This window comes from Erigeron canadensis, chromosome 7 (genome assembly GCF_010389155.1).
Source record: "Erigeron canadensis isolate Cc75 chromosome 7, C_canadensis_v1, whole genome shotgun sequence".
In the NCBI taxonomy this organism is placed as follows: domain Eukaryota; kingdom Viridiplantae; phylum Streptophyta; class Magnoliopsida; order Asterales; family Asteraceae; genus Erigeron; species Erigeron canadensis.
In genome coordinates, this window is record NC_057767.1 from 25,472,580 (window position 1) to 25,486,880 (window position 14,301).

Sequence of the window (14,301 nt, forward strand, 5' to 3'; positions counted from 1 at the left end):
GATTCATTTAATTGAAAAAACATACTTTTAGAGTGACATGTTGAAAGAGGTAATAATACATATATATACACACCCACGAGGAATCCCTGCAAAAGCATATTCAACCAGCCAAGGTTTCTAGGGTCTCACCGTCAAGCAGCGTTGCAGGGTCGCTAGCTTGAAAGGAAAAATTACTCTACGAGACTAAGGGGTTCTAGATATTTACCTTTTTTTTTTACTTATACATATATCTAACTAAAAATACTCATACAGATTGTTTTTTCTTTTGGTTTTGATGAGATAAATGGTATGCATTTATTTGATGGTCTTTATCAAATGGTCACATCATTAGCAGAGGAAATAGTTAAAGGTAAATCATGTAATCATAATTAACCTAGCTAGGTCTATCGAACCTATTATTCAAAACACAGATCTGTGTGGGGTGATAGTTGGTTTTATGGATAAGTTCTCTGCTTTCTAAGTACGTACGATGATACATATTCGCGATGAGGTAGAGACGGATGTCTGGATGAGGTTGAAAACTTAATTATAGGAGATCACTTACGTAGGTTGAATCGGATACTTATCGTTATATATGGTGTAACATTTTTCATAGCGTTGAGACATATTAATACGAACAGTATTAAGACTTGGTATCATCAAGAATAATTTTGATGTTACTCAAGTATGTTGGGGATACGCAATCTCTATTTTCATTGCAATAATTTCATTTTGTACAAATATCTTGAAAGATCGATCTCCATTTGCACAAGCTAGCGTTGCATATATGGCTTTCAGGTAGGGATTCTGTTTATCTTTTTCAAGATTTATATGAACAATATATAATTAGAAAGAGCAGACAATACATGGAGATGTGGTTCGAGTCGTTATCTGCTTTGTTGCTCGATGACTTAAAAAAGATTAACATCGCAGATCAGTTTTATGACAAAGTTGAAGAGCTTTTATATCGTCATAAGACCTTTACTGATGTGACTGTATAGTAAGTTTTGATTGAATTCTACGTTTATAAAGATAATAGTTTTTAAACACTCTCGTAAATCTATTTGCTTGATTAATTCATGATTACGTATAGTATAGGAGAAGACCCAGGGTATTGAAGGCAGTATGCCTCATACCACAGATGAAGTGATGCAGTTTCACACGCAATCAAATGACTCTCGAACCATTAAGTTTTATAAATCAACCACCAAAAGCATAAGTCTGAAACAATAAAGACTTATCCTATAAGTTAGGAAACAAACTAAAAGATAGAAACTAAATAAAAATCACAATATACAAATATTTGAAATCAAGAACGAGATAAACTAAAATATCTAGAAATAAGCTATTAAAAAAACACGTCAACATTATCGCATACCCGATCCGAATCCTAACGCTGATGCTCCCGTATCAGGAACAACGCCGCCAACCCCGTGTATGGGGTGCAATATAGGATGTGGGAAATTTGATGCTGCACGGTGGTGTTTTATTTTCTCAAAAAGAGTTTTGGCATATTACTGAATGAGTGAATGTCACTAAACGGAAATCTCTAGTCTTGAGAGAAACACAATATACTGAAATCCTCAGTGTACATTTTAGACACGGCCCATTAAACAAACATCTATGAATACATAAAAGCCGACTACATTTTAAATATGTATAGAATTTTGCAATCCGCCCCCCACCCCCCAAAAAAAAAAAATTTTATAAAGGGAATTGTGACCGATTTGGGTTGTCTCTAGGTCCAAAAGAAATTTGTAACAAATATTTTACATTTAGAGTCATTGTTCAACTCAATTAGTATGAACAAAAATCAACATGAATAGCACAGGAGTAGGAAACATACAATGGAGGCCCCAGCTTCTATGAGACAAACAGCATAGAACTTTTAAGACATACATCCTTATAAGCCACAGTCGACTTGTTAAATTTACTTGCAGTTATATCTCACCCAATAATTAACAAAATAATGTAACATAGAAGCACATGCAAGTAAGGGTGAAATGAACATCTAGTATTAACGGCTCATTTATGTCTAGATTCCTATTAATATACAAAACAACAAATAAGTTTACTGACGAGGCACAGGCGGTGGTGAAGGCTGATGGTTTTGCCCATAAAAGCCAATACCTGGCGGCCTGTAGTACCCACCATTTGAAGGTTGTTGTGGATGAGCCTGTTGCTGCTGCTGCTGCTGCTGCTGCTGCTGCTGAGGAGGTTGATTGGTGGGCCTCATCATTCCCATTGCCATATGTTGTGGCATAGGTGGTGGTGGAGGTAGGCTGCTAGCAACGTATGGATATGGCATCCCGCCCATCATTAAACCAGAAGATTGAGCAAATTGATTTGCAGGAGAGCTAGTACCACCGATGGATTGTGGGGGAGGTGGAAATGATGTTTGAATACTAGTAAAATAACCTGAACTAACATCTGAATTGGTTAAATCTGGTATTGATGTGGGTGTTTCTAATTTGGGTCTTTTTTCAGGAGGAAATGCGGATGAACTGGAAGTGAATCCAGATGAATTAAATCCGTTACCAACGGAAGCAGCTTCCTCTGCGACTAAAGACGAGAGAACCGATGAAAGCATTTGTGCAGAGGATGTTGAAGCAGCAAGTTTTGCAGCCATAGCAGCTGCAGCTGCCTTCTTGTTTTCTTCTTCAGTAGCATGAGTAGTAGTTCCAGTAGGAACTGACTGAGCTGTTCCAGTAGGAACTGACTGAGCTGATGCAGGGTTATCAACACTTGCTGCTTCACTTGGAAGAGATGGTGATACCACTTTCTTCCTCAAATTTACAGCATGATCAATTTGATGCCGAGCAACCTACAGAATAATCAGTAACTTTAGGGTTACACTTAAAAACGAAAATGCTGTATCTGATCCTAAGCCATCATTCAATCATACCAAGCTGCAGCTGAACGCAGCATCGTAAAAACATGTTCACTACTAGCTAAAAACCCTTACAACCTCGTTTTAATTGAGACTCTATCCCCAATCCAGATGCGATACCTAATCCACCTCAATTATAGTTTAGTTTCTTTTAGAAAATACTGTTCCATCTTCTTTATAATCTAGTTAGAAATATTCAGTACCTATAATGTGGAAATAATATAGCAAAAACAAACTATACATACTGTCACACATAATAAACTATTATACGAGGAATGTCTCACTAGAGGCTGCCTATGACTGATGTGCTCGAAATAGGTTCAAACCTGCCAACAATATTAGGTGAACGTATAGTTTCAGAAGCTTAGAACGAACTAAAATAGTTTACAGTATATGTTCATTAAACATACAATCTGTCAAGATATAGCACCAAGTCTATTGTAAAATTAAAACAAAAAGATAATACAAAGTGGCGAACTAACTGTTTCTTGGCAATTATTCGATAAACATGTTTTTAGCAGCACAATAAGGGACCTAAAGATGTATACGTTCTAAAACTTTGGCATTTCCTTACATTCTATTCTAGCATATGAGAGAGAGAGAAAGAGGATACCTTCAACTGACTTTGAATAACATCCAGTTTCGATTCCTGAAATCAAATTATGATAAATATAATAACTTATAGCGTATAAAATTAAATCTCTACGCAATTGTTATCTTCAGTTTCAACCCCAAAATAAGTCTAACTTGAAATTGACATTGTTTTAGCTCTAATGGTAATGATATGATGTGTTTAATTAAACAAATCATATTTTATCTATAAATAACAGGTCTACTATAGTTGAGTTTAGGTCGTAAATGTTAACGTACTTTTCAATTTGTACACGGATGCACATTGTACTTTTTTTGGGTACAATGATGGTCATTAAACTTGCCAATTGTGTATAAAATGGTCATTATGTGACTGGATGACGTGATCAACAGGCAACAGAATAACCACTTCACAAAAATTTTAATGCTGAATGACCATCTTTGTATATTAAAAAAGTGTAGTGACCATATTTGTACATAAAAAACGAACAATTTCCGGGAAAATAGAAAACTACAGGCTGATCGGTCATCCGGTCACATAATGAACACCTTTATACAAAACTTGAAAGTTTAATCACCATAAATAATTACAATGTGCATCTGCATACATATGGAAAAGCACATTTGCATTCTACAGCCTAGACCCTTGACAATTCTAGTTAGCAAAAGTCATTCAAAACAGGAGGTTAAATCAAAACTCTGTTTTTGGGGCAGAGGGAGTAATATCAAATCATACTTGATCCTGGAGTGCTTCTTTAAGCTGTGAAACCAATGAGGTTCTAGTCCTTTCAGCAGTTTCAAGTTGATTGACACAATCTTGAAGTACATTTTCTTGCTCCTGTAGTTCATCTAGTAACGAAGATCCTGGTAAAACTCCTGAACAACGCAAAACATAAGCTTTAAGAATATATTTAAGTACATTATATTTAGATCGATTAAAAAACTAAATATAGAAACATCCGCATTACATAAAGCAGTGTATGTCTATAACTTTTAAAATAGTAGATGCTGCAGAGATAGAATGATTGAAATGGAAAGATGTATGTCATATGTGAGTAACCAAAAAGAACATATCAACCAGGAACCAAGAAATTACTGATATGTTGGCTAAGGGACAAAAATGGTATTTCAGCTGAAATATGTCAGATTATGAAATCAGAGACGAAAAATTACTCAACCCATATGCAAAAGAGGTATACACACATAAAAACTTGATCATATATCCACAATAACTTACACAGCGATATAACATAAAAAACTCGAGCTTGCAGTGACAGATATATATACAGTAGAAGATAAAGAAAAAAATTCAAAAAACTTGACTGATGTGTCTCTCAAGCATCCTATACAATATTCTTGAATTAAGTTGCAACTAACATAAGATTGTTCACTATAGAAGTTAATCTTTAAATATTTGTGGCAAATATTTTCAAGAAAACTTGGACAATATGAAACATTTTTGTCAAAAAATCACAAACTGAAAGAGCTTCTTTAATAACATTATTTTCGTTTGCATCGAAATGTAATAATGCAGTGAATTACCATCAAGCACGTATCCTGGAAAACCAGACACACCTCCTAGATAAAGATACCATAGAGGTCATGATTCTGAATCTCCAAACGCCGCAAATTCAAGAAGTTCGGCGGCATCATACTGATTATATGAGACTAGTGTCTTTAGAGTTTAGATAAGCATGTCAATTATGTACTCAGACCTTTATAGATTCGAAAAGAGCTAAGAACAATCAACTATTATATAAAAAGCTTCATTACATCTGGGGCAGGGAGAAAATAAAAACATAAAATTAGATAGCTGAACACATAACGAAACGTGGGGAAAATGTATCAGCCCGCTACATCTGCGGCGCTTCATGCTATATAAACCTAGAGTGCACTTGATGCAGTACTACTCATACTATATAAAGTTTTTAGTTTGTTAAGTTAATACTTTAATTTTCTTAAGTTAGATAACAGAACCCATCATCATTGATTTAAAACATAAGTGCTGCTTTGAATAACTTCCACCAGGAAAATATGTAATTAGATACAACCTTTACCTTGACTTGCAATATCTCTCTCCAAATCTCCAAATCGCCGAAGTGCACCTTCACAGTTGTTTAAAGCTGTATCTTCACTAGCATTTTCATCATGTAACGAATGGAATGCAGTTATTATCTTTTCTGGGATACATCCAACAGCCAATTTCTGAATGCCAAGAAGTTACCAATATTGATGTCAAAAGAAGCCAAAGAGATGTCAATATACAATTAAAAAAATACTAAGCGAATATAGACACTCACGAGTCTCAGCGAGCTGGCATCCCTCTTAGCTATCTTGATAGGGTTAGAAGTCTTTCCATTAGTAGGCAACTGAGGGAGCGGACTTTTACCAAGCACTTCGTCTTTCAAGTTCTGACCCCAGGATCCAAATACCCTCCTCTTGTGCCATATGTCAACCTTTCAAAGTAATGAAACCAACAAATATTCAAACTGTATGACAGATGCCAAAAATTGCTCCAAAAGGATAGGGCAGCAATATCATAATATTGTTAAAATGTGGTGACAACATATGAAGAATATAGCATGCCAAACACAGGTTTATAAAGCCATGAGGACATATGAAGCAAAAGGGTCTGTAGAGTCGAAGCATGAGGCAACAGGCAAAGGTGCACACATCACAAAGAAACATTTCTTTGTTGCAAATATACTACTAAAATGTACAAAACACTTTTTACTACATTTAACTAAAATACACCTGCCACACCACTAGTCTTATACCCTGACATTCTATATTACTAGGATGCACAGATAATACAAAACCAACAACATAACCAGCCTATTAAAACATAACTATACATCAGAGCTCAAAAGAAAGTACAGGATGAAACAGGGCTCTCAAGTGTCTCCAAGGCTAAACAAAAAGTCATCACCATTGTTACCATACCCACACAAAAATCACTCTTGCTGCAGTTTCTAGGTTTTAGTACACATGCAGCATATGGGATCCAAAATGTATGGAGTTTCAATTTCAATTTAATAATTAAAAGCCCAATTTTTTCACTAAAATCGCATGCATCATATGAACACAAAAAAAAAAACATACAGGCTTTTAGTAACAAACCAATAATAGAGGCACTTATACGCACCAACACCTCGACCAAAGGCACTAAAGAAGCATCTCCTCTTGTAATGGAAACGCCTTAAGTATAAGAAGCATTCCAGGGATAGGCCTCACCTCTTATCTCAGTTCAGGCACATCTTTTGAAATATGGGCCAAAAGGGTGATGAATAAAGAATCTTTAAACTAATATTAAAACCGAGTATTGGCTATGTCAAGAGGGGCAACTTGAGTCAAATCTGACACCAATCAAAATCTCAGTCAAGATATCAGCAACATGTAAATCATCTACCAAAAAGAAGGCCAACATAATGTGAAAATACTGTTGACATTTACTCTTCGCACTAACTATTGATACATCTTGCACATGAAACACCCAATTCCTTGGAATGTGCATGGCCTGGATACTTAGGTGAGGTATCTCAATCATATCATATGAGAATTGTCTACTGGAACTTAAGTCGACTCAAATGTTGTACAATAGTTTATGCTCCATAGGGAAGTTTACAACCAGAATAGTCCCTTTGAAAGCTAACGCCTACAAGAAATCATAGCACCTTTTCCCCAAGAGTCCTAGTTATATTTTCCAAAAAACCCTCTAGATGAAACAATTCCATAATGCAATCCAACATACCCATCATCAATATTTCAAGACAATGAAATGTGATATTGAATAGTCGATACCCATATCAAGAAAGGTACATGAGCAAATAGTAAATTAAAGAAAAGGCTGGTTTGATAAGCTTTTGAGAAGTCGCCAGTTCTCCTATGACTTGGTTATGAGAGACAGATCACTCTAAGGATGTCATACAGAATACTTCACTTTATTAGTCAACCAAATTCAAAAAGGTGAGTAGGAGTAAATTAGCTTGCCGTTCAAAAGAAAAGATCCCTATTCATATAACTTCCAACTAAGAATCCTATTCTATTACAAAGACCATTAAGACCTGTTTAATGACATACTACTGATACTAGTATGACTCATCTGGAAAAAAAATACAAAGTAATCTACTAAATATTATCAAAGGCCTAACAGCGTATAACTGTTGGGAATAAGCTAAACCCTTGGTGCCTAGAATAGTAGAATAGCCCACGAAAACACTCCAAATGGCAGTCCAACCAATTTCAATGAGCCCCCTTATGAAATCATGGATGTTATAGTAAATGACATGAAAATCATGAAGTGAAGACGCAAAAAACTAAAAAAAACATATAGAATATAATTGTTAGTTACATGTGTGAATGATTAGCACAAGTTACGTAATTGATAGCAGCGCTATAAAGGTTAGCAGACTTCATGCGAAATAGCGGCCTTGCTATTATCGGCGCTATTTACCGATGTCGGTGCTATAGCGGTGCAAATACAGATCACATAGCGGTGCTATAGCGTTTTTCTATCTACTCCTCTCCGTTCCATTTTTAATGTCCTAGTTTGACTTTGTGAGTCTTTTTGTCTCAATTTTGCCAATAAATATTTTTGTTTGCAGCTTTGCATTATGAACACTTAATATAAAATATATAAATGAATTGAGTTTTAAATGTATTTTACATTGATATAACTTTCATCAAGTATAATATAACACAAACTAAATATTTACAGTCAAGACTAAAAGAAAAAGACTCAAACAGTCAAACTAAGACATGTATAATGGGACATTATATCAACACTTTTAAGCCTGACTCTTTATATTTTTATTAAGTATTAAGTATCAATTATCATATATAGATATATTGCAAAATATTAATAGGAAAGAGTGAGTATAAGGTTATCCCATACCTAAGCTTAGGCATGGGGCCCATCACATACTAATTTATAATAATTTTTATATTATAGATGAATGATTTGGGCCCCATGTTGTTAATGGATTATAATATTAAGATGTGAGGGGCTCAATACCTAAGCTTAGGTATGAGACAACCTTATATTTAATCACCCCCCCCCCCTTCCTTTTCCCAACAATATTAAAATTACCGCTATCATCGCTATAAGTAATATTTCAAATTTCGGTCCTTGACCAACATGTGAATTCCGAATAACTACATAGAGCACACATACTAGACCAGTTCAATATATAGAAAACATAAACAAGACTCATTTGGTAATACTTGCGTTGCGTGTTTTATGTTTTTATATTTGTTGTAAAGAAATCAAAATTGTAAATTTCTATTTGACAATAAAAAAATTGCTATGGCAATCTAAAGTCTTTTGGAAACTAAATTAAAATCAAGAGTAATCTTTTCTGTTCATAGGTTTTAAACCTGATTAATTGATTATAGTAGAATAACCCAAAGGTGTTCTTCCTGCATAACAACCAACCTAAAGTACTGAAAAACAAGTAACACGACTTGTGTAGAGTCATTTACTATCTTAACATGAATACACGTAAATGATATTGTGTACGATCAAAAGCAGCTGAGCTATGGTAAAAATACAATAACCTATCTCAGTGGGAACAATCCGCCACTCTAAGAAGAAGAGATGTGAATCATATTGAGTTCCTCCCCACCCTTTTTGACAGTGTTGGTAGAAGCATTAATGCATACATTGACAAGTCGATCATGCAAACTACCTCTCTTATAAAAAAAAAAGAACATCTTTGATAATCCTTACTTTCATAAAATGACATCCACTCATTTAAGAAAGTCAAAGGCCCACTTTAACACGAGAGGGAGAGGTTTTCTTATCATCTCCTATGACTTTCCAAAGAAAGACTAAAGGGTCTTCACAAATCTCATGTCAAGATCATACTGGCGAGCCCTAAATCAAACATTCAACAATTAAAAAGAAAAAACACACGAAGTATCCTCGATCGCAAGGCAATCCACACACAACTGTTTGGGTCAAAACTAAATGAGATATAGACTAGGTCAGAGGTAGTCACCGATTTCAGGACATCATCTTTTGTGGTCAACTGCGCCTTGGAAGGGCAAACATCAAGCAAATTAAAAAAAAAAAAAAAGATTTGAACCGGGTTTCTTGTACTCAAAATGAAAAAAGATCTCTTTTGATTTATAACATATCCCCCACAGCCTTAACCATGCCAGTCAACATATCTTGTAAAACATGAGTTGCACATCTGGGTCAAGATTACTAAAGCCAGCAGGCAGTAATAGGAGTCAAGACATGTACAAAGAAGAACTAAGATATAAAAAAGAAAGAAACTGCTCATTGCCACCCCCACAGGTTTTGAGCCCCAATACCTTGACGGTGTATGGAGGAGGTTAAGTTGTAGGCAGACCTTACCTCTATCTAAGTAGAGAGGCTGCTTCCATTTTTTACCTGGTTAAGTTGTAGGCAGGCCTTACCTCTATCTAAATAGAGAGGTTGCTTCCATTTTTTACCTAGTAAAAAAGGCCCTCTAACCTTTGCATGGGATGAGGATCGAACCCATGACTTCTGTCTCCAGAGGCCAGGGTGTTTACCACTGATCCAAACCATTAAGATATCAAAAGGATTGTTGACAGTCAGAAGAAAGTGTTCGAGAACTCTTGTAACTATGTGATGCATAAATAAACCCAATAGTAAAAAAGTATACATGTATTATCTTATTAATAAGATAAAAATGCAAAAAGCTAATATACCTTGGCATACTTAGATCTTAACTTTACAAATAATGAATTGGATATACAGTATATTATGCTTCGTCCAAACGATTAAAGCTACTAGCAAAAAAGACAATTAAGGTAGACTAGTAAAAGAAATTACCAGTCTTGATGCTGCTGTCTTTCCATTTTCACCACCATGTTCATTAACATGCTTGAGGGCTGATGGCACGACCTTCCAAAATTCATTCACAAACTCACTGCTTCCCTTCCGCCTGCTATTTTGCAAAATGTCGTTGGCCAAATACAAAAAAGAAACTTGCTGATCCCGCTGAGCAGTTTTGAATGACTTATGCCATATTTCAACAATCTGTTTGGCTTTCTTTTTATGTGAAATGCATGAACGGGATAAAGCTAACTTAGCATTAAGAAAAACTTGCAGAAAAGGCATTACACTATTACAACGCAAGAGAGAGAGAGAGAGAGAGATAGTTTCCTAACCCGCATTGCACCAGATAACAACTGTTAGAAGATGCCAACATTGACTAACTACGTCTGCTAATATCATCAATGCAGCCATTTTTTCTTTCGAATATATGTGACTCATTTGAAAACATCAGACACACCTTCAGATCTTGTGAAACTGTCAATTTATTTTTGATTAATACAATTCATAGGGTATATCCTTTTACCCAAAAATATTTGCCTTATAGATAAATGTTGCTTAACCCACTTCATTGACGAGTAACAAACTCAAAGTGGTGCACATATAGTCTATCCTTCCTCATTTAAAATCATCAGTGTTATGTTATGGGAGGTAAAAGCATTAATAACTACAGTTCCAGAACTTATCAATATACAGAAAGCGCCTATGGACAGATCCTACTGCTAAATAGACCTCGTCTACTCACCACTTCAATTAAAAACACAACAGTTCATCTTTCAAATTTGTAGGCTCTATAGTGACAAACATATATATATATAATATAACATATAAACATAATGATGCAGATATACATTAGAATGACGTTATTACACTGTGTTTTGCATTTCTGTAGAGGCAAGATTCTAGGAAAAAGCATATAAAAAAGGTCCATAACCTATATGAAGGAAGAGTCGATGTTAAAGAATGTAACCCAATTTCAAGATGAAAAAGCTCAAGTCTACAAACTTGGGAAAGCAAGCCAGATCACCAGGTATAGATATTAAACATGTATCTGAAATAAAAATCACTTCTCCCTACTCTTTATAGGCGGAAGCTCTAGACAAAAAATACTCATCTAACAGCTTGGATATCGAAACTTTAATTTATATAGAATACTACTAGTGAGGGTGTAATAAACTAAGTGCTGACTGGCTACATAACTAGCTCTCAATTGTTACTATTTAAGTTACAAAAAGCATTTTTCCTGCAAAAATAACTAAATAAGGATACACTCTATACTTTGTTGAGAACTGTTAAGTTTAGAAAGCTTGTCTGCCAACATTTGTCCATCAAAAACATCATCACTCATCCTGCTAGCTGTGTAACTAGATTTGAGAATCCCTGCAAAGCATCAATATAAAGAGTAATTAGTGTTATATCAAAATTTAAGTATTTGAATACAAGGAGAACAAACAGATTACAATCATCAGTGGACCAATCAAATAAATACTAAATATAATAAACATAAACGTCCGGAAACATTGCAAAAAATTCAGTCATATTCATCCTTCAACTTATTCCCTTCCAACCAAGCATAACCCAGATATATGTGTGTTTGTATTGATTACATTCCCCCCTTTTTCACTATGTACCATGACAATAAGGCAGATGTTTCATACTAATATTGAGCTCACAGTACCACGTATAACCCATGAGTATCCCTAATGAAGCCCACCATGAGTTACAATCCCTCAAACAATCACATAACGATTAGTGATTAAGGCCGTTACAATGACAACAAAAACTTCATAACAAGTAGACTAGAAAGTAAGCCTTCTATCCACATGAAATTTCATAAAACAGAATAAAAACTTAAGTAACAAAAAGCTTGCCAAAATCCCTTAATTTTAAAGTCATTGGTAATAAGCTGAATTCTCCATATGGTCAAGGACTTTCTATAGGATAATCCATTCTTACAACTACCTTGTTCCATCAAATCCCCTTAATTTTTTAGCTCACACGCACAGGGGGGCTAAATTTACACTATACAAAAATGGATCACTAACTCTTATTCTGCTATGAAAATATAACAATTTTGCATGCTCTTAAAACATCATTCAGATTCCATTTCCAAATACAAACAGGAAAAAAATATGTGCAAATAATTCATCTCAAAACCCTTTCATACATCCTCCACTCATCCTCCTAGCTACAACATCCACATAATCCTACACATTCCCACTTAATGCCATATCTTACAATATCGACTTACAACTCAAGTACAAATTTTCACAACATACTACAAGAAAACACCCCACTTTTAGAAACTATCTCAGTAGAATCATATCATTCTCGTATTAGATAAGATTTATTCATAAATTCCTAAGCAGACATATACATCTATATTTACAGTTTTACACATATATCTATACTACCTTATAATTCATTTTGGGGTTGTCTTAAATTTTTAAATTTTAAGTATTTCCTAGTTTACCTTATCATTTAATAATATATTAATTTATCTATACTATCTTATAGCTATAACAACAAACACATTTTTTAAATACTCGTATGTTGGACAATCTAGAACCGGTTGGCAAAACCGGCGGTCAGCCACCATCACCTTTTAACGAATGTACCGAATGAAGTTTACGAATTTTATATGCACCTACCATTTAAATTTTTTAAAAAAATCATCCACTGTGCATCGCGCGGCTACACCTCTAGTATCTACATAAAGCAGCTATCTTTAAGGATTCCACTCAACTATATCGCAATGATCTTAAAATCAACAAGACAAGATGTGACATTTATTTATCTTTGTAGCCTAACACCCCCAAACCTTAACATACAAATCCACACAAAAAAACACACCATACTAAAAGGCCACCTCAAACTACTTTTACCTTAAACTGCAAATTCTAGATATACTATAGTGAATAAATATATTACTAAGATATAAACCCTCAAATATATATATATATAATAAAAACTATAACAATAAATATAAAACAAGTAGCAGCTATGAGCTAAGGAAGAAGTATATACTTTAATCACAAGCAGATAATAAATATATATATATATAGATATAGATATATGTGTGTGTACGTACTATGGCTGGAGGTGAAAAAGAGAAGACACGAACAGAAGAAGAACAAGAAGAAGCAGCTGAGAGAGATACAAGAGAGTTTAGGGCTTCAAACACGACCCACGGGAAAAATTAATTTTAACTTTTAATCAATATAAAAATAAAACAACAAAATTTATTTTTTATTTATAACCTGATTTAATTTCAAAATGTTTAATTACTGATAAAATGATTTTATGAAATCAGATCGGAAGGTTTGATTATATTGCATCCTAGTTTAAAACCTACTAGCTTATCAACCCGAGTGTTACTCGGGCATTATTATGATATTTTTTTTTATTAATTTTAAAGCATATAATTGTTATTAACATTAATTAATATAAAAATGATAAACTTGATGTAAAAACTCGTAAAGTTACAACTTATTTTATAAATAATAAAATATAAGAGTCTAGTGAACCATTTATGAAAATAAGTTTGAGACAATAGCTTGGATTTGAAATAGGGTTATTTACTAAAATGGTACCTGGACTATCCACCATATTACTGATTTCATACCTATAACTTTAAAATTACTCTCATCATACCCCATCTTATCAATTCTCCACACGGACGATACCTGACCTGACGGGCGTCAGTTTGGCCGTTAAGTTGGGGTATGACTACGGTAAATTTTAAAGTTTTAGGTATGAAACCAGTAATATAGTGGATAGTCCAGGTGTCATTTATGTAATTAACCATTATTATTACTATTATTATTATTATTATTATTATTACTATAATTTCTTGTAAATCCTATTAATTTCTAATGGAAGTAATGTTATTATTATTATTATTATTATTATTATTATTATTATTATTATTATTGTTATTGTTATTATTATTATTATTATTATTATTATTATTATTATTATTATTATTATTATTATTATTATTATTATTATGGTT

At 33.9% G+C, this 14,301-nt stretch overlaps 1 protein-coding gene across 1 annotated transcript; it reads right to left on the reverse strand.

Annotated features, from left to right (window-relative positions):
• Positions 1-1,817: 1,817 nt before the first annotated feature.
• Positions 1,818-13,455, reverse strand: LOC122606885 (regulation of nuclear pre-mRNA domain-containing protein 1B-like). Its single transcript, XM_043779771.1, has 8 exons — positions 13,378-13,455; positions 11,556-11,666; positions 10,284-10,534; positions 5,761-5,916; positions 5,518-5,665; positions 4,197-4,336; positions 3,483-3,518; positions 1,818-2,803 (listed from the first exon to the last, which is right to left on the reverse strand). Exons 2-8 carry the CDS (start codon positions 11,632-11,634, stop codon positions 2,051-2,053), a joined length of 1,563 nt encoding a protein of 520 aa, XP_043635706.1. The 5' UTR covers positions 11,635-11,666; positions 13,378-13,455; the 3' UTR covers positions 1,818-2,050.
• Between the last annotated feature and the right edge of the window lie 846 nt (positions 13,456-14,301).